Here is a 27010-nt window from a genome sequence, read left to right on the forward strand (position 1 = left end):
ACACCCTACTTTAAACAAAGCTCCATACATTCTTGTTTTATCAGTGACTGCAGATAATCTGAAGATTAAAATCTACTTTCAGACTGATTGTTGTGTGAGCTGCATGATTCTGATTTGGTAATTCTTTAACACATTTGAACCACAGTTACGGAGTTGGACAATTACAATATGAATTTATCATTAATGGAATTTACATTTTGAATCTTCACACAAGGAGACCTTCAAAGACTGCAGTGAGTCAAGAAAAAAACAAGGGTTATTAAAATTGAAATCCTGTAATGCTGCCAACAACGTGACAAATTATAGCACTGTCACCTTGCATTTAGCTGGCCTTGACATCTCTGAAATATTGCTAAATTAATGATCGTTAGAAAAATATTGCAGCCAAGGCAGCTTTATGAGCTCTTATTACTCAGTAACACTAAATATGCTCACCCTATCCATCGGTAATCTCTTTATCACATCTCTTTGCTATCAGATTGATCACTTATTTCCTGTAACCCCACTGGGTCAGAGTGCATCCCGAATCCTGCATACATGCATACTTGGTATTTATTGGATGGACTTATCACTGAAATCTCACCGCAGCAGCTTCAGTGGAGAATTGATGGTATCAAGCCAATGTAAAAAACAAAATCGAACTGCATGGGTAAAAGGTTAAAAAGTAAAAGGTCAGCAAATAGTACAGCTGACATTTGACCTGCATTCAGACAGAAATAAAAAAGTGTGATATGACTCAGCATATGACACCCTCCTTTAACCAAAGCACCATAAACTCTTTATCACTGACTGCAGTCTAATGTTCTGCAAATGAAATCTACCTGCAGACTGACTGTTGTTTGAGACACATGATTCTCTTTTGCTAATTCTGTTACATCTTCAACTACAATTCCAAGATGTGTTTGTCAATAATGGAATTTACATTTTGCATCTTTATGTTATGAGAGCTACAACAACAGGCTGCAATGAATCAGGGCAAGAAATATTAATATGTAAATCCTGTCATGCTGCCAAACACACTGACAAGCAAGTTTTTTGTTCTCAGTGGAACAATTACAGAGCAGACTGATATCAACACAGTTTAATTTACATTTCATATGTAGTCCTTCATTCACTGCCAGACAGAAAACAACCAAAATTATCATCATGCTAACTTGTGTTTGACTGGTTGTTAGAGGTCAAGATTATTGCTAAAGAAATGATCATTAGTAAAACAATGCAGCCAAAGCAGTTGTATGAGCACTTATTACTGTTCATCATGCACTTTGAAGCGTGAACTTATGATTCATTGTGATTCGTGGCAATCAGAAACATCAAATGTACTCATCCTATCCATCAGTAATCTCTTTATCACGGCTCTTTGCTCTCACATTGATCAGTTATTTCATTTCACCATCTCAAACCTCACTGGGTCACAGTGCGTCCTGAATGCTGGTTCAGCTTCTCCCCTCTGGAATATATAAATACAGACTGGTCAGGTTTGGTGTACTGACACTGTACACCTCTGGGTCATGTCCTGTCCTATGATGACATCCACTTGTCATTTAAATTAGCCATGACCTTAATCATGCATACCTGTGTTGTAATCCTTCATAATGGAGGAGTTTTACAAAAAGGCATACACTATACAGTACTTGTGATGATAGAGCTTATCTAGAGGGACCAAAAATATTTTAATTCCAGGGTCATAACATGTTGATTTCTGCTGTAAATTTTAGCTTTTTAACATGAGGACTGATGGCAACTGACTCTCGTTTGGAGCCAGCTTCAAGTTGGGATTCAAGGCATGCAGTTTTTGGCTCTTCTGGGTTGGCTACATTTTCAAAATAAGAAGTTATTTCTTCATGTTTAAAACCACAATATTCAGCGTTATTATTTGATGTCTCTCCTGTAGATAAAATGCAGACTTCAGACACTTGAGTCATTGCTCCTACAGAAACACTTGCCAGTTAAAAAATCTTTGTGACTGAAGCTCCTGCCATCCAAACCCCAACAATGAACCCTCATTCAGAGTCACTTCAGTCTTTCCTATTTTCCCTTTTTATAGAAAATATAGAACTGGACCTGTTCAGCATTTTTACAAACACAAAGGAACATGTTTGGATGTCAACTGTTAAATGGTCCGATGTTTCGTGCTAAATTTTTCTGTTTGTTTTGATTTGTTCAATATTCAAACTTCTCATGAATTATTTGAATAAACTAAATGGATGTTGTGGTTTTAATGTAAATTAAGTTAGAAATTACTTGTCAAACTGTGGATTTTACTCCACCATCTGTGCATTTTATGTTACATGTGCATCTAGCAGATGCATCCTCCTCCTTCGAGATGTTGATGTAAGAAAAGAAGACAATGTAAATTCGCTCTACATAGGTGTTAGAAGTGTAAAGATCTTGAAGCTGCTCCAGCTTTCTGGTTGTTACTGTTTGTAGATCATTTGAAAAGAAAACATTTAACATTTCTGAAAAAAGAAATGGCCAGCTGTAAGGAACTAAACAATAAATCTGAACTGTGTGTTTATCTGCATACTTGGTATTTATTGGATGGACATATCATCGAAATCTCACCACAGCAGCTTCTCAGTGAAGAATTGATGATATCAAGTCAATATAAATAAAAAGAAAAACTAACTATATGGGTAAAAGGTTAAAAAGTAAAAGTTCAGCAAATAGTACAGCTGACATTTGACCTGCATTCAGACAGAATAAAAAAGTGTGATATGACTCAGCATATGACACCCTCCTTTAACCAAAGCACCATAAACTCTTTATCACTGACTGCAGTCTAATGTTCTGCAGATAAAATCCACCTGCAATCTGATTGTTATTTGAGACACATGATTCTCATTTGCCCATTCTGTTACATCTTCTAATCATGGTTCTTGAATTGGACAATGACAGGATGTGTTTGTCATTAATGGAATTTACATTTTGTCTCTTTACGTAATGAGAGCTACAACAACAGGCTGCAATGAACCAAGGCAAGAAATATTAATATGTAAATCCTGTAATGCTGCCAAACACACTGACAAGCAAGTTTGTCCTTTTATCAGTATCACTCAGTAATCTCATGATTGCTGCTCTTTGAACTCTGGTTGATCCTTTTCATCATCCCGTGCATGATGAGGTCAAAATGTGTTCTAAAACCTAGCTCAGCTCCTCCCCTCCAGCTTATATAAATTCAGACTGTGGTTTAATGTACCAGCTTTCCCTGTGTGAAGGAACAATACAGATCACAGTAAGTAGGATACAACTGTTTGACTGTTCATATGTTGATTGTTAATGTTTAGAAGTTTATTGCAAGTATGATGTTTGAACTGCAGCTACAATTGGGAAAATCACATTTACACATTATGTATAAACTTTAGAAAAGCAATTGTTTAAAACAAATGAGCTTTAATTATAGGCAGTGTGTGTGGAAGAGCAGACATGGAAACTGTTTGATTCTGTTAGATGTGATGTGCTGCTAAAAAGACTTTTAAAAAGGACTGACTTTTCACAGAAAATACGTAACTACCTGTTACGAAGGAGTTGGCTTGAAAGTACATCATTGTTTACATTTTGTGTTGACTAAGCTTAAAAATTAAGTTTTAGATGATCACAGTGAATTTACACAGTCATGATATTCCTCCTTCCTTAGTAAACTAACTGTCAGTTGTTTTTATTCCAGATGAGGCTGATATATCTCTGCAGTGCTTTGCTGCTGCTCATCCTTCTGCCCAGAACCTGTCAAGGTGGCAACATCTTGGTCATTCCTGTCGAAGGCAGCCACTGGATAAACATGGATATTCTCCTTCAAGCTCTGCACTCCAGAGGACACAATCTAACTATCATTCGTGGTGACAAAAGCTGGTACATCAAGGATAACTCCACATATTACAGTACCTACACAATTCCAGTACATAATAGCATAGATAAGGAGTTCATCCTTCGAGTAGTTTCTGAGATGATAGACTTTGAACGAGGAGCTCATCCCTTGATGAGTTTTCTTGGGTCGACTGTGGGCATGTTAGGCACATATTTAGAAGGTCATGAAGGTGTTCGTAAAGTAGTAACAACAATGCTTGATGACAGAGAATTGATGAGGAAGTTGAATGACACCAAGTTTGACATGGTCCTCAGTGACCCTTGGTGGGGAGGTGGACCCATTTTGGCCAAATATTTGAACCTTCCTTTGGTTTATAATGCTCGCTGGCTGTTTGGTGGTGAAAGTCATTTCGCCATTGCTCCGTCACCCACATCCTACATTCCGTTAACAGGATCTGTCTGCACTGATAAGATGACCTTTTTTCAGAGAGTTAAAAACATGATTTTACATATATTAACACAAACCCAAAAACATCTGGTCAATCAGATATACCAGAAAATATGTGACAAATATCTTGGACCCAATAATGATTTTAACCAGCTATTGATTGATGCAGACATCTGGCTGATGAGAGCAGACTTTGTGTTTGAGTTCCCTCGTCCCACAATGCCTAATGTTGTGTACATAGGAGGGTTCCAGTGTAAACCTGCAAAACCTCTGCCTCAACACTTGGAGGAGTTTGTGCAGAGTTCTGGAGAGCATGGAGTCATCATCATGTCTCTGGGGACTTTTGTGAATGAACTACCTGCTGACATGGCAAATGAGATCGCTGCAGCTTTTGCTAAACTTCCTCAGAAAGTCATCTGGAGGTATAAAGGCAGCAGACCAGACACTCTGGGCAACAACACTTTATTGGTGGACTGGATGCCTCAGAACGACCTTCTAGGACATCCTAAAGTAAAAGTGTTTGTGGCTCATGGAGGAACAAACGGAGTCCAAGAAGCTCTTTATCATGGAGTCCCAGTTGTGGGCATCCCCTTGTTATTTGACCAATATGACAACTTGCTCCGACTAGAAGACAGAGGAGGAGCTAAGATTCTTACATTATCTACAATGGACAAGGACAACAACTTCCTAACAGCTATTCAGGAGGTCCTGAATGAACCCTCCTACAGGATGAACATGCAGAGACTCTCCAGGCTGCACAGAGATCAGCCAATAACACCAATGGATAACGCCCTCTTCTGGATCGAGTTTGTCATGAGACACAAAGGTGCAGCTCACCTGAAACCAGCATCACTCAGAATGTCCTGGTATTCCTACCACTCTGTAGACGTAGCTCTGTTCCTGGGTGGAGCTGTGCTGCTCGTACTTCTATCTACTTTCTTCTTGATTAGGTGTTTGTGTAATGCAATGTGTAAATCTAAAGTGAAACGTGAGTAATGATTGAAAAGATATACAGAACAATACTTAGATGAAATTGATTGAAAAATTAAACACCAATGTGGGGATGGATTCATCTGTTCCTGAGATTATTTTAAGGTTTAAGAATTAATACAACAAATCACTTAAAAAGCAATGTCATGATTCTATGGAGAAAATGGTTTACAGGTTTTGATTTGCTCTATATTTAATATTGTATTCTCTCATTTGAATGAAGTAAATAGTTATTGTGACCATCTGCATAAATACTGTAGAAATAAAACAGCTGGATATTTATAATAATTGTGGTGTCGAAATCATTTTAATTACTGCGTATGCGTGTGTTTTTGTGTTGCTACCTGCATGCACCAGGTGCAGCATCCTCTTTCTGAGACGTCAATGTAATAAAGGCGGTCAGTGTATCCAGTTCTGCAAAAATGTGAGAAGTCTACAGACTTTGAATCTGCTCCAGCCTTTCTTTGTGTCAAGGTTTTTCTTTTTTACTCTTCGTTGAATATTTGAAAAGAAAGCATTTCACAATACTGGAACAAGAATAGGCGAGCTGTAAACTGCACAATAAATCTTTACTACTTGTTATCTACTAACTTGATATTTACTGGAAGGATGTATCACCTAAATGCAACAGCCATTGCCTCTCAGTTCAGAATTGCTGACACTAAACCAATAGAAAATAAGTAAAAATAAAAAAAACAATTGTAAAGGTAAAAGGTTAGAAAATAAAAGGTCAGTAAACAATAAACAGAGGCCTTTGACCTATTGACAGACAGAAAAGAAAACAAGGGCTGGGAAAAAAAACTGTGACACTGCATAAAACACCCTACTTGAAAGAAAGTACTACAATCTATTTCTTTACCAGTTACTACAGTTTAACAGTCTGCACCTGAAATCTACCTTCAGACTGATTGCTATGTGAGCTGCATGATTCTGATTTGCTCGTTCTATAACACCTTCTAACCACAGTTCTTGAGTTGGACAATTCCAACATGAATTTGTCAGTATTGGCAATTATTCTTTGTTTTCACTACAGCAGCAGAGTTACTATAACAGGCTGCAGTGAGACAAGACATTAACATCCAAATCCTTTCATGCTGCCAAACACACTGACAAGTTAGTTTTTATGTTCTCAGTAGAAGAAATCCACAGCAGACTGATGTTGGCACAATTTCAATTACATTTCATTTGTAGTCCATTGTTCATTCTCAGATTGTGGCCAAAATCATTGTCATGTCATCTTGTGTTTAGCTGGCTTTGAGAGGTTCGGATTATTGCTAAATAAATGATAATAAGAAAAACAGTGGTGCCAAAGCAGCTGTATGAGCATTTATTACTGTTCATAGTGCACCTTGAAGTCTGAATTTACAATCCACAGCAATCAAAAACATCCCAGGTACTAATCCTATAATCACTAATCTCTTTATCGTGGCTTTTAGCTCTTACATTGAGCAGTTATTACCTTTCACTGTCTCGAGCCCCACTGGGTCACAGTGCATTCTGAATCATGTTTCAGCTCCTCCCCTCTGGAATACAGAACTACAGACTGGTCTTCCGTACTGGTGCTGTACGAAGCAGTTTTCCATCTCCGTGATTTTTTCTGCGTGGAGAAACAATACAGACAACAGTAAGTAGAAACTTTCCACTCACACAGTGTGAAAGTACATTATAATGAATGCAAAAGAAATGTACAAGGTAACTTTGCAGCTTGGTCAGCAGAGAAGAGATTGTCAAAATACAGTTTGTAAATCACATTTGAAGTTGCTGTAGCACTTTTAGAAAAGTAATAATTTATTACAAATGGGCTTTCATGACTTACAGAGTTTGTGAAGCAGCAGAAACAGTGCAAATTGTCTTATTACATTAAAAGTGGTGATGTGTAGTGTGTAGACTAAATCACTTTTATGTCAAAAGAACTGACTTTCAAACAAAGCAGCATAACTGTCTATTATGGGAAAGAGGAAGGGCACAATTATGGATAATGAGGATGGTATCATCGTTACCATTTTGTACTAACTAATTAAAAAAAAAAAAAAAAACTTAAAATGATCACGGTACAGTTACAGTAGGGATGGACTGATGTGGTTTTTTTTCATGGCCGATACTGATGGTGATCATTCATAATCAAGAAACGCTGTTGACCAATATTTGGAGCAGATATATCTTAAATGCTGTATATTAAAAGCATGTCATAGAAGCGAATCTGTCATTCATAACTCGGTTACTTCATTAATTGTAATTGCTGTGACTGAATATATACAATAGAAATAGCAGTGATGATGACAGAGAATCATGTGATGTGAAGACGTTCTCCTCTATTTACCGTGATACTGACTGAGACTAAACAGTTTGTCTCCTGCAGTTATGTCTACTGCTCATCTCTGTTGGGTTAATCTTTCACTGTTCTATCACATTTATTGCTCACCTAAATCCAAATCCTGGTGCATTGTTTGTTGCTGTTCTCTGGACACTGTTTCAGTGTCATCTGTGGCTGCGTCCTAACTTAGCCGCTAGGATTAGCCACTGTGAAAGTAACCAGTTTCTTGATTTGTGGTGATGGTTGTGGTTCTTGTTCAGTTGTTGCGGCTTGTGGCTTCGAGGTGTGTCTATCAGTTAGACAAGACTGCGAAAGTTAATCTTACTTTAGAAAGATGTTGCAGGTGCCCCTGATAGTGTTAGCCGCAGGCTAAGAGGCACAGCAACCATCATTGTAATAGCCTTAGCACAGCACTGTTAGTAAAATAGGTTCCAGGTGCACTGATACAAACAAGCACATTTTCAGTGTAGTAAGGAAACTGGTCAAGTTTGTAGAAGATGTGTTGTTTCAGCAACATCTAGTGCTTCAGTCTGGAAATACAGCTCCTCCACCTCAACAGAGCTGTTCTGCTCTTCCAAAGAACTAATCTGTCCCTCTCTGTAAACAGTAGCTTTCAGTGTTGATAGTCGTGACGTGTAACTAATAACACAGTGCTGTGGGCGGAACATTGCTTCAGGCCTCAGGGTGACTACAGAGAGAGAGAAGTAGCTGCATCAGAGTCAAAGTAACATTTTTAATTTTTTTTAACAGCATTCAGTTAATAACAATTACAATACTGATAGTGAGAAAAATGACAAATATCATAAATCGATCGTCGACCAGGCCGATCTGTTGATCCCTGAGTTACAATGCAATAACGCTTTGCAGTTCAGTCAACTGATTGCTAATTGTTTTTATTTCAGATGAGGCTGATCTGTTGCTGCAGTGCTTTGCTGCTGCTCATCCTTCTGTCCAGAACCTGCCAAGGTGGCAACATCTTGGTCATTCCTACCGAAGGCAGCCACTGGATAAACATGGATATCCTACTTCAAGCTCTGCACTCCAGAGGACACAATCTAACTATTATTCGTTCCAGCAAAAGCTGGTACATCAAGGATAACTCCACGTATTACAGTACCTACACAGTTCCAGTAGAGAGGATCTTAGATAAGGAGATCATCACAAGAATAATGTCGAACATTATAGATTTTGAACGGGGAGCTCTTCCCTTGATGAGTTTTCTCCATTTTTCTGTTGGCATACTTGGTGCATTTACTGAAATTCACACAACTGTGGGTGAATATGTATCAGCGATTATAGATGACAGAGAGTTGATAAGAATGTTGAATGACACCAAGTTTGACGTGGTCCTCACTGACCCCTGCTGGGGAAGTGGACCCATTTTGGCCAAGTATTTGAACCTTCCTTTGGTTTATAATGTTCGCTGGCTCATCCCTGAAGAAGCTCATTTTGGCATTGCCCCTTCACCCATATCTTATATTCCTATAGCACAATCTGGCTGCACTGATAAGATGTCCTTTTTTCAGAGAGTTAAAAACATGATTTTCTATGGAGTATCCCAAATACAAGCACATCTGGCGGCCAAGGAAGTATATCAGAAAATTTGTGACAAGTATCTGGGGCCTGATGAGGACTTTTACCAGCTATTGATTGATGCAGACATCTGGCTCATGAGAGTGGACTTTGTGTTTGATTATCCACGCCCCACAATGCCTAATGTTGTGTACATGGGAGGGTTCCAGTGTAAACCTCCAAAACCTCTGCCTCAACACTTGGAGGAGTTTGTGCAGAGTTCTGGAGAGCATGGAGTCATCATCATGTCTCTGGGGACTTTTGTGAGTGAACTACCTGCTGACATGGCAAATGAGATCGCTGCAGCTTTTGCTAAACTTCCTCAGAAAGTCATCTGGAGGTATAAAGGCAGCAGACCAGACACTCTGGGCAACAAGACTTTATTGGTGGACTGGATGCCTCAGAACGACCTTCTAGGACATCCTAAAGTAAAAGTGTTTGTGGCTCATGGAGGAACAAATGGAGTCCAAGAAGCTATTTATCATGGAGTCCCAGTTGTGGGTCTCCCAGTGTTTTTTGACCAATATGACAACCTGATCCGACTAGAAGACAGAGGAGGAGCTAAGATTCTTACATTATCTACAGTGGACAAAGACAACAACTTCCTAAAAGCTATCCAGGATGTCTTGAATGAACCCTCCTACAGGATGAACATGCAGAGACTCTCCAGGCTGCACAGAGATCAGCCAATAACACCGATGGATAACGCCCTCTTCTGGATCGAGTTTGTCATGAGACACAAAGGTGCAGCTCACCTGAAACCAGCATCACTCAGAATGTCCTGGTATTCCTACCACTCTGTAGACGTAGCTCTGTTCCTGGGTGGAGCTGTGCTGCTCATGCTTCTATCTACTTTCTTCTTAATTAAGTGTTTGTGTAATGCAATGTGTAAATCTAAAGTCAAACGTGAGTAATGATTAAAAAAATATATAGCACATTTTGTACAAGAAATTTATTTCAAGAATAAAATATCAATACGTAAATGAATTAATTTTTCCTGTGATGACAAGATTTGAGAGTTGATGCAGCGTATCTACAGTCACTAAGCAATGTCATGATTTTATAGAAAAATATTTTACAGATTGTTTCTCTAGAAAGATCCCAGGCCGGGATGCAAACCAGGGATCCTCCAACTACAGGGCGATAGTGCTAACCACTGATTCACTGTGGAGCCCCACAAACATTCAATATTCTAGTAAAGTATTTGGATGAACTAAATGGATCTACTGGGCATCTTCATAACCAACAGTACAGAAATAAAACAACTGAACTTAATGTTAATTAAGGTAGGAATTGCACATCCTGCTGTGGATATTTATCAGTCCGTTGCAGTTCTGTGTGTTTGTGTTTACATCTGCATCCAGCAGGTGCAGCATCCTCATTTTGAGAATCCAGTGTAATAAAGGAGGTCATTGAAATCAGTTCTACATAGGTCTGTGAAGTGTACCGTTTTTCATTCTGCTCTAGTCGTTTCTGCATTTTTTTAAAAACAATTTTTTGTAAAACATTTAAGAAGATGACATTTGACAATAATGCAACAGGGAATTGTCAGCTGTAAAAAAAAACTACAATAAATCTGAACTGCTTCTTTATCTACCGACTTGGCATTTATTGGAAGCAAGTGTCTTTTAAACCTCACAGCAACAGAGTCTTAGTGGAGAACTGCTCACATCAAAAATAGTATAAATATAACAATTATAAATTTAAGAGTCAAAGGTTAAAAAACGAAAGCATAGCAAATATTACAAGATCCTGATGACCCATTGCCAGACAGAAATTTAAATGAGCATTGGTGAAAGTGTGACATGACTGGTTGAGTCGCATCATGCAAATGGCTGATTGGTTCCAATTTGCTAATTCTGTAACACCTTCTAACCACACTTTATCAGTCGGACAGTTGCAAAATTTTTTTGTCAGTAGTGGCAATTATTTTCTGCTGGCATAACAGGCTGTAGTGAGTCAAGACAAGAAATCGGCTATTCACATCCAAACAAGGTGATGCTGTCAGCACTGACAAGACTGATACACAGTATAAATTATATTTTCCATGTAGGTCTTTATTAATTGCTTATTCTTTTGTGCGGCCGGCCTATAGAGGCTGGGATTATTGTTAAATCGATGATAACAAGTGAAACAGTGTAGCCAATGCAGCTGAATGGGCACTTACTTACTATTATTAATAAAATAACTAATTTAAGCACCTCACTTTACCTGATAGTCACACTCCTCACTGCATAGCCCATCATCCTATAGACACCAGTAGGTTGTACAACCCCATCTATTTTTCCTCCAAAGCTCTTTTCTCTCTCCAGAAAAGTTGAAATGCCTAACTGCCTCCAAGACTTAACCTTCTGCCTGGTGATTTTAGGTTTTCCGAAACAATGTAGAGCTAATCCTCCTTCTTATTCTACTTATTTTGCATAAAGCACCAGTTTCATTTGCAGAACAGCTCCAGAGCATAATACTACCACCACCATGCTTGACTGTAGGTTTGGCGTTCTCGGAGATAAGGGTCTAATTTTCTCTCCTCCAAACATATTTCTGGTCACTGTGGCCAAATAGCTCATTTTTTGTTTCAACTGACAACAGAATTTTCCTCTGGAAGGCCTTTTATTATTCTGTGTGATCGGCAGCCAACTTCAGTGGATCATTAGGGCACACACTTTTTCCCTGTAATATTTGTGGCCAAGTCGAATGAAGGTATCAAATGGTCCCTGTTTAAATTGGTTCAGAGAAGTGAGCAGCTGCAATCGATCATAATCACTAACAAAAAATTGAGAGGCCAAGCTATCAAGAAAAAATTGCATTAACACACTTATTCACATCACCAAAACGTATAATTCAAGATGCTGTATGTATAATTTGGATCAAGCACATTTTGTCAAATTTCCAGAAGATCTATAACAAACCTATGAAAGAAGAAGTTTTTTTTTTTTTAATTATTTTTTGACAAAGATGCATGTGTTTCAATCATTCCATCACAGAAACTCAAGACTGCCACGCACCGTCTTCACAAGAATTAAGTAAGTTTAAGTACTGTCAGCCTACCATATTTATCAAACTATTTGCTGGTGATGACATTTTGATTTGACATACAACAGTATTTGTTTTGTCTTTGTGTACTGTGTCCTTTGATCCATCCATTACATTGTTGGAACGGCCTTTCGATAATGTGTTTAGATTCGCACTCCAACGCCACCACCTATTGTATATTTTTTTCAGTAAACTATGCGCTTTAAAGTTGAACTTATGATGAATTGTGATCCACGGTAATCAACTACATCTCATGCACTGATCCTATCGGGCTCTAGTCTCGTTGTTGCAGCTGTTTCCTCTCAGACTGATCCACTTCCCTGTCAGGAGGCTCTCCAAGGCGCCGCTGGGTCATAGTGCGTCCTGATTCCTGCTCCATCTCCTCCCCTCGGCTAAATAATCACAGACTCGTCTGCTGTACGGAATAGTTTTCGATCTCCGTGATTCCTACGGTGTGAAGGAGCAACACAGACTACAGTACGTGGAAACGCTTTGCATTTTGAGGTCGTGTCAGCGTACACTTAATATGCTGAATGTAAACGAAATGCACACGTTGACGTTACAGCTCGATCAGCAGAGAAGAGATTGTTGAAATGAAGCACCCCTTTGTAAATTGAAACTTGCTGTAGTACTTTTAAAAAGCAAGAGTTCAGTAAAAACGAGCTTTAATGATTGACAGTGTGTGCGGATAAGTAGGCACAATGTAAATCCTCTTACTCTGCAAAAATCCGTGATGTGCATTTTAAAGACTGAAGCATTTACATGTCGAAAGGACTCAATTTCAATAGAAGCAGCATGTTGAATTGTGATTCACGGCAATCAAATGGATTTCATGTCTGTAATAAGGAAGAAATGAATTCTAATTCCAGTTAATGAGAAAGGTAAGACGTGAAAATTAGTGTAGATGGTTGAAATTGCATCACTGTTCAAATCTAGTTGATGAAGTTAACATAAAGTGAGTTTGAAATGATCCCAGTACTGTTACAATGTAATAAAATTCCTCAGTTTAGTCAATTAACTGTCAGTTATTTTCATTCCAGATGAGGCTGATCTATTGCTGCAGTGCTTTGCTGCTGCTCATCCTTCTGTCCAGAACCTGTCAAAGTGGCAACATCTTGGTCTTTCCTTTGGAAGGCAGCCACTGGATAAACATGGATATCCTACTTCAAGCTCTGCACTCCAGAGGACACAATCTAACTATTGTGCGTTCCAGCAAAAGCTGGTACATCAAGGATAACTCCACGTATTACAGTACCTACACAGTTCCAGTAGAGAGGGGCTTAGATAAGGAGTTCATCACAAGAATCATATATGAGATCATGGAATTTGAACGGGGAAGTCTCCCCTTAGCCAATTTTTTCCATTTGACTGTAGGCATGTTCAGCTCATTTGTTGATGCTCACAAAGCTGTGGGTGAATTTATATCAGCGCTGCTAAGTGACAGAGAGTTGATGAGAATGTTGAATGACACCAAGTTTGACGTGGTCCTCACTGACCCCTGCTGGGGTGGTGGACCCATTTTGGCCAAATATTTGAACCTTCCTTTGGTTTATAATGTTCGCTGGTTAGTAGTTGGAGAAGCTCATCTTGCCATTGCCCCTTCACCCACATCTTATATTCCGACAACAGGAACTGGTTTAACTGATAGCATGTCCTTTTTTCAGAGAGTTAAAAACATGATTTTACAGCTAATAACCCAAACACAAAAACATCTGCTGATCAAAGCAGTATATCAGGAAATATGTGACACGTATCTGGGGCCTGAGAATGATTTTAACCAGCTATTGATTGACGCAGACATTTGGCTGATGAGAGTGGACTTTGTGTTTGAATATCCACGCCCCACAATGCCTAATGTTGTGTACATGGGAGGGTTCCAGTGTAAACCTCCAAAACCTCTGCCTCAACACTTGGAGGAGTTTGTGCAGAGTTCTGGAGAGCATGGAGTCATCATCATGTCTCTGGGGACTTTTGTGAATGAACTACCTGCTGACATGGCAAATGAGATCGCTGCAGCTTTTGCTAAACTTCCTCAGAAAGTCATCTGGAGGTATAAAGGAAGCAGACCATCCACTCTGGCCAACAACACTTTATTGGTGGACTGGATGCCTCAGAACGACCTTCTAGGACATCCTAAAGTAAAAGTGTTTGTGGCTCATGGAGGAACAAATGGAGTCCAAGAAGCTATTTATCATGGAGTCCCAGTTGTGGGTCTCCCAGTGTTTTTTGACCAATATGACAACCTGATCCGACTAGAAGACAGAGGAGGAGCTAAGATTCTTACATTATCTACAGTGGACAAAGACAACAACTTCCTAAAAGCTATCCAGGATGTCTTGAATGAACCCTCCTACAGGATGAACATGCAGAGACTCTCCAGGCTGCACAGAGATCAGCCAATAACACCGATGGATAACGCCCTCTTCTGGATCGAGTTTGTCATGAGACACAAAGGTGCAGCTCACCTGAAACCAGCATCACTCAGAATGTCCTGGTATTCCTACCACTCTGTAGACGTAGCTCTGTTCCTGGGTGGAGCTGTGCTGCTCATGGTTTTAACTATTTTCTTCTTCATGAGATGTTTGTGCAATGCAATGTGTAAATCTAAAGTGAAACAAGAGTAATGATTGAAGCTGTTCAAATCCATTTTATTGTGTTTTGTGGTTGCTATACACTTGGAGGTATAAAGTAAAAGGTGCTGAGATATCAAGATGTTTTCAGCTGCCGTTCTTCAAATCCCCCCACCATTTACAACATGCAGTTGCCTCACAGTCTAGCAAAGGTCTGTACAAAACAGCAGTTCATGTCAGTGAGGTAACTTCGGAGTTAATCTTGGTTTTCAGAACTATGATGGTGGTTCACTTCTTACTAGGGTACACTGCCATCGTATCTTAAACTCCTAACCTGCTCCTGAGAAGATTGTGTTCGAGATCACAGATCAGTGTGTATTAAAACAGACCCTATCGACCAATCAGTTTTCCATTATCCAACCCTGGGGAGCTCTGTGCAAGCAGCTGAAAAAATATGGCTAAAACTGTCTTATGCATTATTAAGAATATCACAGTGAATGTACGATCAGCAAATTCATCCTTCACATAATTATTTTTTTTTTTGAAAAATACTTAACCATTTGATTTTTAAATATACAGTTACATCTGTAATTTTGCTGTGTTGCATATCGATAATTTAGTTGAAGGTTGAGTAACAAACTCACATCAAAGCAGTTTTTACATAATTAAAACTTTTCTCTGATTTTGACTTATGCGGCAGAAATAATAACAAGCCTATTAAAACAAAGTTGGCACTTTGCTCTTTTTGCTAGCTTTTATTCATGGTTTTGGCTGCAGCAGTTGTGTTACTTTTTTGTGCAGTGGCTCATACTGTGGCCTCAAGCTAGAAGATCCAAGGTTCAAACCTTTCTGGAGCTGTTTTTGCTATCCATCCATCCATCCATCCATCCATTATCTATACACCGCTTAATCCTCACTAGGGTCGCGGGGGGGGGCTGGAGCCTATCCCAGCTGACTCGGGCGAAGGCAGGGGACACCCTGGACAGGTCGCCAGTCTGTCGCAGGGCTACATATATAGACAAACAATCACTCTCACATTCACACCTACGGGCAATTTAGAGTAATCAATTAACCTCAGCATATTTTTGGACTGTGGGAGGAAGCCGGAGTACCCGGAGAAAACCCACGCATGCACAGGGAGAACATGCAAACTCCATGCAGAAAGATCCCGGGAAAGCCGGGACGCGAACCAGGGATCTTCTTGCTGCAAGGCGAAAGTGCTAACCACTACGCCACTGTGCAGCCCCGCTGTTTTTGCTAACACAAATATTTCACCTATGAGCAAAGGACACCAAAAACTTTGCTGTTGGCTGAAGGAGTGAATACAAGAGTGTTCATGCACTCCCAGCATCTGAGGAACTGAAGAGGCAGCAAATTATTTTTATTTGTGATGTTAATGTCACCACAATAAGAGTAAAGTCCTTAGATGTATCATGTTGTGCTAATGTGGCTAATGCTACCATTACCTTTAATCCCCAGAGGTCTGCTGAAACCAACACCGAGGGACATTCAGAGATAATGGAAACTTAAATTTGAACCAAAAAAGGACTCGGTGTGTTACTGTGATTTCTTGTCCCTTGTGCTTCAGTGCAATGCAAGCTCAGTCGATGTTTCCATTCTTTTCTTCTACTGTCTCTGTGCTCAAAAACTGCATTTTAATGTGGCTGAACTCTCAACATAGCTGCTCTCATTTACTTATTTTTCTGTGTCTGTTGTCAGACAATGTAACAAATATGAAATAGTGACTGAAATGCAGCCCATTAAAACTACGTGAACCAGCAGTCACTTCATAGCTGCAGTATTTCCCCCGACTGTGGCTCTTCACTTCTAAACTACTGATTTTATGCCAGCAACATTGTCTGACAAACTCACCAAACGCATGTCAGCAAACCACTGTGCTGTGGATTTGCCGTTTTCACATCTAAAATGATCATTCAGAGAGAAAGTTAGAATCCTAATCTCCCCATGTCAGCAGTCACGTGGTCAGCTGTTTATCTCTGCAATGTCAATTACACAAGCAGAGAGAGTTGTCCTGCTGGAGGGGGTGGGGACAGCAGGGGCTCACTGGTTTTTCAGAGCACAACAGCCCTAAACCCAGGGGTTATAAAGCCCTGTTAAATTTAACCATCTTTGCAGTATTGTGAGCTGAACAGTGAAAATACACACTGTGGGAACATGTGAGATTTGCATTAATTAGGAGCATAATATGGGACCTTTAATTTCCTTGATATTCATATTTTAGCACAAACTGCATGTTTATCTACAAACTTGGCATTTACTGAAAGCATGTGTTGCTGTTAAATCTCACAGCAGCAGCAGCAGCATTTCAGTGGCTTCTACAATTTTTTCATGATAGCTTGTTTGACTTCCTTTAACATGAATCATCTGAGTAACATAAACATACAAGAGGTGGAGTCTGTCCCTCAGGGGGATGCATGGGTCACTGTGGGTGCAGAGAAACAGCTCCAGACAGTCATTTTCGGTCAACGTGCATGTTATTATCTTAAACTCTTTCAACCTTCAATATAAAGATCCCACTGAGTTCTATTCGTTGTTAACAGTCAATGGGAGCTTGGGGGTATCTGATAATATGTCAACCCCTCAACAAACAAACATCAGTCACAAATGGTTTATCAATCAGTGGGATAGAGATGAGCTGCATTGTGTATTTGTGTTTCTGAATGCATGTTCCTGTGGGGTATTGATTGAATCAGTGTTTCTCTTTTTTACAAAGCACAGTCTGTATTATTCTGTATGGAACCTGAGGAAGCAGTTACTGGTAGATGTGAAACAGAGGTAGACGTCTAATTTTTGGCACTTAGTTTTAGGTGTACCTTTGGATCCGGGTACTTTGCATCTGGCTAGAAGTGAGGTTAACCTTTCTTCAATTATTAATATATAATATTTCATATCATACTTTAATTCTCATATAATGTTAAATGTGAGCATGGCCACGTTGAAGAAATACTACATTTTGGAGTTTGCCACACCAAGTGAGTCAACTTCCCTTAGAGGAGGGAACAAAGACAAGAATTTAATGTCACAAGTTCACCAGAACTGCAGGGGTGAGGCGACAAAAAGGAAAGAAATCAGGAAGTGTTTATTTTTCAGTCTCACTCATTTGAAGGCAGCCCTGTACAATCGTGCCTCCGCACTATGAAGTTCAACAAAACTGGGAATATTTAATTGGAAGTTACTTATGTTATAATGTGGAAAAATAGATACAGTATGTGCACATAATGTGTTCTTTTTTCTGTACTACAACCAAGCAACTCTGATACAAAAAGCATGCAACAGATGTATGCTATCGATCTTACTGGACATTATGCAACATTCACTACTGTCCAGAATTTTTTACTGAGTGCCTGTATGAATGTTTTAACTTGGTTGCCATAGCTAACATATGGTGTTACATTTGTGTTATGTTTTTTCGATGTTATTGTTTTTCTGGTATTAGTTAATGAACAGAAATCCATATTATCTGTTTTTTTGTCTTTGCACTTTAGATATCAATAGGTCTCACACACAAGGTGCCACTTCATGTTAAAAAACGAAGGGTTTACTGACAGTATAAAGGGAAAAAAAGTCCAAATATGGTGCAGACCACATCTGTGTAGCCTTTATAACAGACAGTAACTCTTTCCTGCTGAAGATACTGCATCTCTGGCTCGTTGTGACTGACGGTTCCTGTTAAGACAGGAATCTCTTGCAACAAATGTCTTGAGGGTGGGACAAATGAAACCAGGAAGTGTTTTTTAGTTGCACTGGTGTGACTCCTCACTGTGTGGTTTGTTTTGTTTGGGTCTCTCTAACCCAAAGTTTAACCCAAGTTTAATGACATGATTTCCAAGGATACTTTCACTGTAAGCTTGATTTTTAATCACTTTTCTTTTAGTTTCTGAGGAACAAAACCAATGTTCAGTGCTCTAACATTTGTTTTTACCCTTTGCCAGCTACAGTTATTAAGTGGAACAGAGACTTTATGGAATCAAATCCATTGTTGAAGGTTTAGACATCTGATCAAAAAGAAAATGGTTGCATGGGATTTGTCATGCATACAGGGATTATGTGTATTCCTAAAGGGAAGCTCTTAAAATGTTCTTTTATGCAGATTGAACACAGTTACGGTTATAAAATCATTTCTGCCCAGACAGACGGGGATGTGATACAGAATGCATGCAGAGCTCTTGGCACCAAGCAGCACTCTAATTTCCTGAAAAGGGGCTCCATGTGCTACATACACGTGAGGACGGTCAGAAAGAATTTTCCCATACAAATAAAGAGACAATAGAATAGAAATCATTTGCAGCTCTCTCTTTGAGGCATCTGCTGTGCACACATTTCCTCTGTAACTGGAGTAACAGCCATCTTTTTCTGTGTGTTTTTTCTTCCATGACACTATTTGAAGAGATCTGAGGATGTTTTTGTTACTGGCTTGCATCATTTCTTTTCTGGCTCTCATTACTCCAGCTGCTCATGGTGGGAAAGTTCTGGTGTTTCCACATGTCGGCAGCCACTGGGTGAACATGCGGGTGCTTGTCGAGGAGCTGCATTTGCGGGGGCACACTGTGACAGTCATTCGAGCTGCAGACAGCTGGTACATCAGTGAAACGTCTTCACATTACAGTACAGTCACAGTGAACGTCAGTGGTGGTGGAAATGAGGAATTTTTTCATCACTTTGTGTCTGAGGTTATTAAAATTAAAAGAAGCAAGGGCTCTGCGTGGGCTCGTTTTGCTTTAGACATGGAGCTAAAAGACAAGTTTTTTGAATTACACAAACAAATCTGTGAAGTGGTTGTGTACATGTTTGAAAATAGAGAATTAATGAAGTCCTTTCAAGAAGCCAAGTATGATGTGGTTTTGACAGACCCGGCTAATGGTGGAGGAGTGCTGCTGGCTCACTATCTTGGCTTGCCATTAGTTTTCAATGCTCGGTGGACTGTGCATGGCGAGGCCCATTTCGCAATCGCCCCTTCTCCACTTTCTTACGTCCCACTTCCACCTTCGGAGCTAACAGATCAAATGACTTTTCTTGAGCGGGTCAAAAACATGGCTTTTTACACCATGAGGATGCATCTGTACAAGCAGATAGTCGGACCACATTATTCTGCTTTGACCAACCGCTACTTTGGCTCAGATGTCGGCTACTTCTCTCTGTTCCAAGCTGCTGACCTGTGGCTCATGAGAGTGGACTTTGTGTTTGAGTTCCCTCGTCCCACAATGCCTAACGTTGTATACATGGGAGGGTTCCAGTGTAAACCTGCAAAACCTCTGCCTCAAAACTTGGAGGAATTTGTGCAGAGTTCTGGAGAGCATGGAGTCATCATCATGTCTCTGGGGACTTTAATTGCAGAGCTTCCTCATGACTTAGCAGATGAGATCGCCGCAGCTTTTGCTAAACTTCCTCAGAAAGTCATCTGGAGGTATAAAGGCAGCAGACCATCCACTCTGGGCCACAACACTTTACTAGTGGACTGGATGCCTCAGAACGACCTTCTAGGACATCCAAACATTAAACTATTTATAAGTCATGGGGGAACAAATGGGATATATGAGGCTATATATCATGGTGTTCCAATTGTAGGCATTCCCTTTGTATTTGATCAAGCAGACAACCTCTCCAGACTGAGAGCAAAGGGTGTTGCAAATGTTTTGGATATTTCTGACTTGGACAAGAAAATATTTCTGGAGGCAATACAGGACGTCCTTAATGAGCCCTCTTACACAATCAACATGCAAAGACTTGCCAGCCTGCACAAAGATCAGCCGATGAAGCCGCTCGACCGTGCCCTCTTCTCGATAGAGTTTGTTATGAGACACAGAGGTGCAGCTCACCTGAGAACCGAGTCGTACAGAATGCCCTGGTATTCCTACTACTCTGTAGATGTCCTATTATTTTTACTGGCAGTTGCACTACTTTCAGCGTTGTTTTTCATTGGGTTAATATGGTTCTGTTTGAGATTATGTTTTAAAAGAAAACAGAAGTCTGACTAACTAGGAAACAGATAATTTTCATTTTCGTTGATATATAGTCAAACATCTATCAGTTTGGCTAATATTGAAAGATGTTTTAAATGTATTTACATTTGTCTCATCTTTGGGTTTCCTGTGAGGTTTCTACTTAAATGGTTCACAGAAATGTATCTGCTGTAAAGGGGGGAAAAAAGAATCAGTTTGATCACTTCATTTAAATTAAAGTAATTTCATTTATGTATTTGCATGCATCAGTTTACTTTTGTTTCTAAGAAAATGAAAGCAGAATTATGAAATAATAAAAGAAGGACACACATTTTAACTCCTAAATGCTCTCTTGCAGTTCATTTAATTCCTATTTTACTGTATGCTACACTATGAACTGTATTGTGTCACACAGCACTTTCTTCTGTTATTTTGCATGTCCTCAGTTCAACCGTCCGAGTTCATTCTGCAGAATGAACTCGGACTAATCATACAGTTCTCTCTGAAATGGTTTCAACAAAAACACTGTAACCTGTGTTAAACAAGTTTCAGCTAATAAACAACTGAGTGCAAAAAAAAACCTAAAAGTGGATTTGTTGATATCTTTACCACCCAGAAACTGTTATGTGAGAAAACATCTATGACAGTGAAGGAATAACCCTGCATTTTATTTTATTTTTTTTTGTTTTATAGCCACGTAGGTACGTTACTTATACTAGCATAATATTTAAACACCACTGGCAGTTTTCCCTCTACTTTGTACTTCCTTATCACCTCTGTTCAAAGTCATGATATTGCATGTGTTCAAAGCATATGACTTTGCTCCTGCAATACAAAGTCATACTCAGGTTTGAACCTGGAGGGCCCAGCACATTCTGCTTTCTGGCAAAGGAGGACAACTGAAAAACAAACTACACCGGCTGCCAAAAAGGTAACACTATCACGTTTTAATCTTTAACCAACAGAAGATCCTGATAGCTATAGGGGTGGAAATACTGTGTATTTTCAAGTTAATTTGCAACTAGTGGTTGTCATTCTCTTCAGGGCTATATATTGCTTGGTAGTTAGTGATGATAAAAAAACAGTTACTACAGTTCCAAGAAAAAGTATTCACTCCCCTTTGAAGGTTCTTTTTCAATTCTGAATTATGGTTAATTTATTTTGGCTTTTTCAAATTAAGTTCAGCAAAAAAAAAAAAGTCTTTCTTTCTTGTCGAAATGAAAATATGAAATATGAAAATAAAATTAGTGACTGGGTAAATAGACACTCCTTTTAAGTCAATACTTAGTACTAGTAGATGAACCTTTAGGTGCAGTTAGATAAGATTCAACTTTATTGCCATTGCACAGAGTACAACGAAATGCAGTTTTCACTGAGCAAAGGGTCAGCCACACTATGACTCAATGGAGCAGATAAGGTTACTGGCCTTGTAAAAAGGTCCGACAGTGACTTGCGTGGATGGGTTTCACTCAGCTTTGCACACCTGAACACTGCAGTTTTACCCCATTCTTCTTTGCAAATCTGTAAGGTTACATGGGGATCATGAGTGAACTGCCCTTTTCAAGTAGAGAAACTAATTTTCAATTGGACTAAGATCTGGGTTCCAACTCAGCTGCTTCAAAACATTCATCTTGTTGTCTTTAAACCATTTCTATGTAGCTTTGGCTTTATGCTGCTGGTCATTATCTTGCTCGGAAAAAAAAATCTTCCCCTAAGTCACAGTTCTCTCGTAGACTGCATCATGTTGTCCATTTGGATTTCCCTATACTTTACTGCCTCTAACTTTACAAGGCTTCCAGGGCCTGCTGCTGAGATGCAGGCCCACATTATGATGCTGCCACCACCATGCTTTATGGTGCGGATGGTGTGTTTGTGGTGGTGTGCAGTGTTTGGTGTCCACCAAGCATTGTGTCTGATTGCCAAAAAGTTCATTTTTGGTCACATTAGACCAAAGAACTCTTTTATAGTTGAGAGTCCACAGTCTTCGATGTGTCTTTTGGTGAATTCTAGTTGACATTTACTAAGCTTCTTTCGGTAATGGCTTCCTTCTTACCATTCTCCTGTAAAACTTTATTTGGTAAAGAACCGGGCAATGGTCGTTGTATGCACAGTCTGGTCTCTTTCTTGCATGATCACTTAGTTTTTAAGGATTCCCTTCTTTAGGCAGATTTACACTTGTGCCATATTCCTTCCATTTCTTAATGATGGATTTAACTGTACTCCAAGGAATATTCAGTGAATTTTGTTACAACCATCCCCTGACCTGTGCTTTTCAATAACTTTTCACATAGTTGCTTATTATTATCCCTTATTAATCCCATGAGGGGAAATTCTGATTTTCACATATCCCCCCATTTGGGGGGTCAGAGCGCAGGGTCAGCCGTGGTACGGCGCCCCTGGAGCAGGAAGGGTTAAGGGCCTTGCTCAAGGGCCACCACCACCACTGCCCCCAAGGTATTCATGTATTTATAGTAAGGAATACTAACTCACCAGTGAGTGGACATTCCAGATAAAGGTGCATTTATACCACAATCACTTGAGAGCCATTCATTACACTCAGATGATCCCAATCTCACTAATTGTATAACTAGCTGCACCTGTGTTAAACTGTGAGACACCTTAAAAGGAGTGAATACATATGCAATCACATTTCTTTATAAAAAAAAAATCTTGTTTTCATTTTCACATGACATAATATTTCTGTAAATTCAAAGCTTCAAAAGCAATAAAACAAGAAAACTTCCAAGGAGGGCGAATACTTTTATAGACACTGTGTGTATAACACATCATATCATCATATCATAACAATAGGCTAACTAATGGTGTTAAATCCACCATTTTAAAACTTGGGATTATTTTTATATTTGACTCCCTGCTTTGAAACTAGCAGCCTACATATCCTACAGCAAAATTAAGGGCAAACAATATAAGCAGTTCTAAAACCTTTCAATGTAAAGACATAGAGAGTGGCAATATATATGAGTGACATAAATAGCTGTCTCCATGAATAAATACAGAGTTTTGATTAAAAAGCTACTCGTATTGAGATTATACATTTACTAAAAATCTACGATATACTATGCTTTTTTCCCCAGCTCTAGAATAAAAATGCATTGGCCATGGGTGTTGATCACTCTCAGCTGCCTCTGTCCAGCTGCAGTCTATGGTGGGAAAGTGCTTGTTTTTCCAGTGGATGGGAGCCACTGGGTGAACATGAAAGTCATCGTTGAGGAGCTACATTCAAGGGGACATCAAGTATCTGTTGTGCGAGGATCAGATAGCTGGTACATCAAGGAAACCTCCCCATTCTACACGTCTGTTACAGTCGATATTGGCTCTGGATTTGATGAAGACTTTGTCACTGAATTTGTGACCCAGTTGCTGGAAATCCAGAGGGAAGGACAATCCGCCTGGACACGTTTAAAGCTTGAATTGGAAACTGCCCAAAGGGCCGCTGAGATGCATGACAAAATATGCAAAATGCTTGAAATGATGTTTGAAAACAAAGAGCTGATCCAGTCACTACATGATGCTAAATATGACCTTGTCCTCACAGACCCTGCTATGCCATCAGGTGTCATACTTGCCCACTACCTCCAGTTGCCTCTTGTTTTAAATGTCAGGTGGACGACTCATGGTGAAGGCCACTGTGCAATTGCACCTTCTCCTCTCTCTTATGTTCCATTGACAGGGACCGAGCTATCTGATAAAATGAATTTTCTTGAGAGAGTCCTTAACGTGCTAGTTTTTGCCTTTTCAGAATATCAGATTTCACAGTACGTCTTACCAAGTTATGCAGGCTTAATGAAAAAATATTTCAGTCCAGACGTAGATTTCCTCTCTCTGTTTCAAGCTGCAGATCTGTGGCTCATGAGAGTGGACTTTGTGTTTGAGTTCCCTCGTCCCACAATGCCTAATGTTGTGTACATGGGAGGGTTCCAGTGTAAACCTGCAAAACCTCTGCCTCAACACTTGGAGGAGTTTGTGCAGAGTTCTGGAGAGCATGGAGTCATCATCATGTCTCTGGGGACTTTAATTGCAGAGCTTCCTCATGACTTAGCAAATGAGATCGCCGCAGCTTTTGCTAAACTTCCCCAGAAAGTCATCTGGAGATACAAAGGCAGCAGACCATCCACTCTGGGCAACAACACTTTACTAGTGGACTGGATGCCTCAAAGTGACCTTTTAGGACATCCTAAGACAAAACTGTTTGTGGCTCATGGAGGGACAAATGGTGTTCAAGAGGCTATTTATCATGGAGTCCCTATACTTGGACTTCCATTGATTTTTGATCAACGTGATAATCTATTTAGAATTGGAGTCAGAGGAGCAGGGAAGATAATAGATTTTTTTACTATGAATGAAGACATTTTCTTTCAGGCTATCCAGGAGGTCCTGAATGAACCCTCCTACAGGATGAACATGCAGAGACTCTCCAGGCTGCACAGAGATCAGCCAATAAAACCGATAGATAACGCCCTCTTCTGGATTGAGTTTGTCATGAGACACAAAGGTGCAGCTCACCTGAGAACCGAGTCGTACAGAATGCCCTGGTATTCCTATCACTCTGTTGATGTGATGCTTGTCTTAGCTGGAGTTGTGCTGATTATTCTGTCCACCTTTGCTGCCTTAATTAAATGTCTATGCTCTGCATGCCTGAAAAGAAAAAGTAAACGTGATTAGAGAGAAATAAAGTAGCAATCAAACTGAAATCTCAACTACAAATATGCTTTAATGTAACTTTTAAATATGCAAAACACAGAATATTAGCGACCTGTCCAGGGTGTTCCCTGCCTTCACCCTCAGTCAGCTGGGATAGACTCCAGCTCCCCACGACCCTAATGAGGATTAAGCAGTGTATAGATGATGGATGAATGGATGGATAAAATACTCGCTTGGTTCATTCCAGTGAGTTGCAAAAATATGTCTGATTCTTACCAAAAAGAAAACAAATACAAATCCTTCAATATTTTGTGATTCTTTATCAGCAAGGGAGAACACACACATGTAAGGCTGACTGCATTTGATTCAGTGTTTTTCACAGTACTGTTATTTCTTAAAAATAATTATGTACATTAAATTTATTCACTGCAGCTGGAATTTTTGAGCCACTGATTTGTGGAAACTCCAGATGCACTCTACAATGCTCAAACTTTGAACCCTTAGGGGAAACAGTTGATAATTACATGGTGATACTGCCCCTTTAAAGGGAAGAATTAAAAAGCATTTTCAAAATTTGACTATATTTGTGCTCTTTTTCATCTTTGCTCCTCTAAATTTTATGATTTTTAAATCCATTCATATACAGCGGTACCATATACTTAAGATTTTATATTTTTAGATGACTGCAATCTTTCATGAATGTTGCACAATAGTTAGAATTCACGTTCTTATCTCATTCAAACCAAGTGTAGGTTTGAATTTAAACATGTTCAGTTCCACACTCGGAGATTAGACTAACACACCGGGGTTATACTGGGTGCTTACATGTTTAAATCAATGTTTCTTATAGGCCTTAATTTGTGTTTTATTATTTTTTTAAATTTAAAAAAAAATTTTTAGCTGTGATCTGGAATGACACGCACACTGTGGCTGTTACTGAGTTATCTAGCATGTTTAGAGCTAGCTTAATTGAGAGTACACAAGCACACTGATCTTGCTTCATCAGTGTGTGGTGTAGGTGTAATGTTAAGAAATGTGTCTAAGAATATCTTTAGGTAAGAAAGAAACAACTGGCTTAGGGCAAAACAAGACAAAAATCTTTTTACAGAAGTCATAGACCAGACACTGTGGGCAAGAACAATTTACTATCAAGTTCACCCCAAATAAAAAAGGAAATCATGCAGTTCAAAATTCAACTGAATCCCAGCTGGGGGTCTACATTTGTTTGCTGATGACAACAACCACCCTGCTGTGTCTAAAGCTGAAGGGAGCGGAGTGAATAAAGACAACAACTTCCTCAGGAAGTCTTGAATAAACCCGCCCACAGTAAGAGAACATGAAGGGCCTGCCCCGATTTCAACACTTAATGGGTTTAACTGGCACTCGGGCAATGCTGCAAATAACAAGAAATACTACTCAGAACACAACCACTGCTGTAAGTGACAGCTTTGGACAACCTGCAGAGAATCTCCTGGCTGGTCATCCAATTAAGCCAAAGAAGCACAGTGTCCCCAGGATACAGGCTGTCCTAAAGGAAGAAGATGCTGCTCGCCAGAGGATTTATAGACTGCCTTGGCATTAAACTGTAGATACAATACATCTTGTGTTACACTGATTATTCTGCATGTCCTTTTTTTTTTTTTTTTTTTTTTTTTTT

General features: G+C 39.5%; 5 protein-coding genes across 6 annotated transcripts; all 5 read left to right on the plus strand.

The window, feature by feature from the left end:
* Window positions 1-3169: 3169 nt before the first annotated feature.
* On the plus strand, window positions 3170-5530 carry LOC111572428 (UDP-glucuronosyltransferase 2C1-like). Its single transcript, XM_035950868.2, has 2 exons — window positions 3170-3235; window positions 3668-5530. The coding sequence occupies exons 1-2, from the start codon at window positions 3194-3196 to the stop codon at window positions 5246-5248; spliced, it is 1623 nt and encodes a 540-aa protein (XP_035806761.1). The 5' UTR covers window positions 3170-3193; the 3' UTR covers window positions 5249-5530.
* Window positions 5531-6713: 1183 nt separating this feature from the next.
* On the plus strand, window positions 6714-10724 carry LOC111572424 (UDP-glucuronosyltransferase 2A2-like). Its single transcript, XM_035950870.2, has 2 exons — window positions 6714-6866; window positions 8459-10724. The coding sequence occupies exon 2, from the start codon at window positions 8459-8461 to the stop codon at window positions 10040-10042; it is 1584 nt and encodes a 527-aa protein (XP_035806763.2). The 5' UTR covers window positions 6714-6866; the 3' UTR covers window positions 10043-10724.
* A 1756-nt stretch (window positions 10725-12480) lies between these two features.
* Window positions 12481-14871, plus strand: LOC111572426 (UDP-glucuronosyltransferase 2C1-like). 2 transcript variants are annotated; one of them, XM_035950867.2, is made up of 2 exons: window positions 12481-12638; window positions 13202-14871. In XM_035950867.2, the coding sequence occupies exon 2, from the start codon at window positions 13202-13204 to the stop codon at window positions 14783-14785; it is 1584 nt and encodes a 527-aa protein (XP_035806760.1). In that variant the 5' UTR covers window positions 12481-12638; the 3' UTR covers window positions 14786-14871. The 2 variants fall into 2 exon arrangements, with proteins under 2 accessions (XP_035806760.1, XP_054869631.1); XM_055013656.1 differs by lacking the exon at window positions 12481-12638 and adding an exon at window positions 12694-13042.
* Window positions 14872-15010: 139 nt separating this feature from the next.
* LOC111571637 (UDP-glucuronosyltransferase 2A2-like) lies at window positions 15011-21203 on the plus strand. The gene has a single exon (XM_055013659.1). It carries the CDS (start codon window positions 19150-19152, stop codon window positions 20725-20727), a length of 1578 nt encoding a protein of 525 aa, XP_054869634.1. The 5' UTR covers window positions 15011-19149; the 3' UTR covers window positions 20728-21203.
* Window positions 21204-21475: 272 nt separating this feature from the next.
* Window positions 21476-27009, plus strand: LOC111571652 (UDP-glucuronosyltransferase 2A3-like). The gene is made up of 2 exons (XM_035950326.2): window positions 21476-21622; window positions 23787-27009. The coding sequence occupies exon 2, from the start codon at window positions 23800-23802 to the stop codon at window positions 25372-25374; it is 1575 nt and encodes a 524-aa protein (XP_035806219.1). The 5' UTR covers window positions 21476-21622; window positions 23787-23799; the 3' UTR covers window positions 25375-27009.
* Window position 27010: the final 1 nt, after the last annotated feature.

This window comes from Amphiprion ocellaris, chromosome 1, assembly GCF_022539595.1.
Source record: "Amphiprion ocellaris isolate individual 3 ecotype Okinawa chromosome 1, ASM2253959v1, whole genome shotgun sequence".
Lineage (NCBI taxonomy): Eukaryota > Metazoa > Chordata > Actinopteri > Pomacentridae > Amphiprion > Amphiprion ocellaris.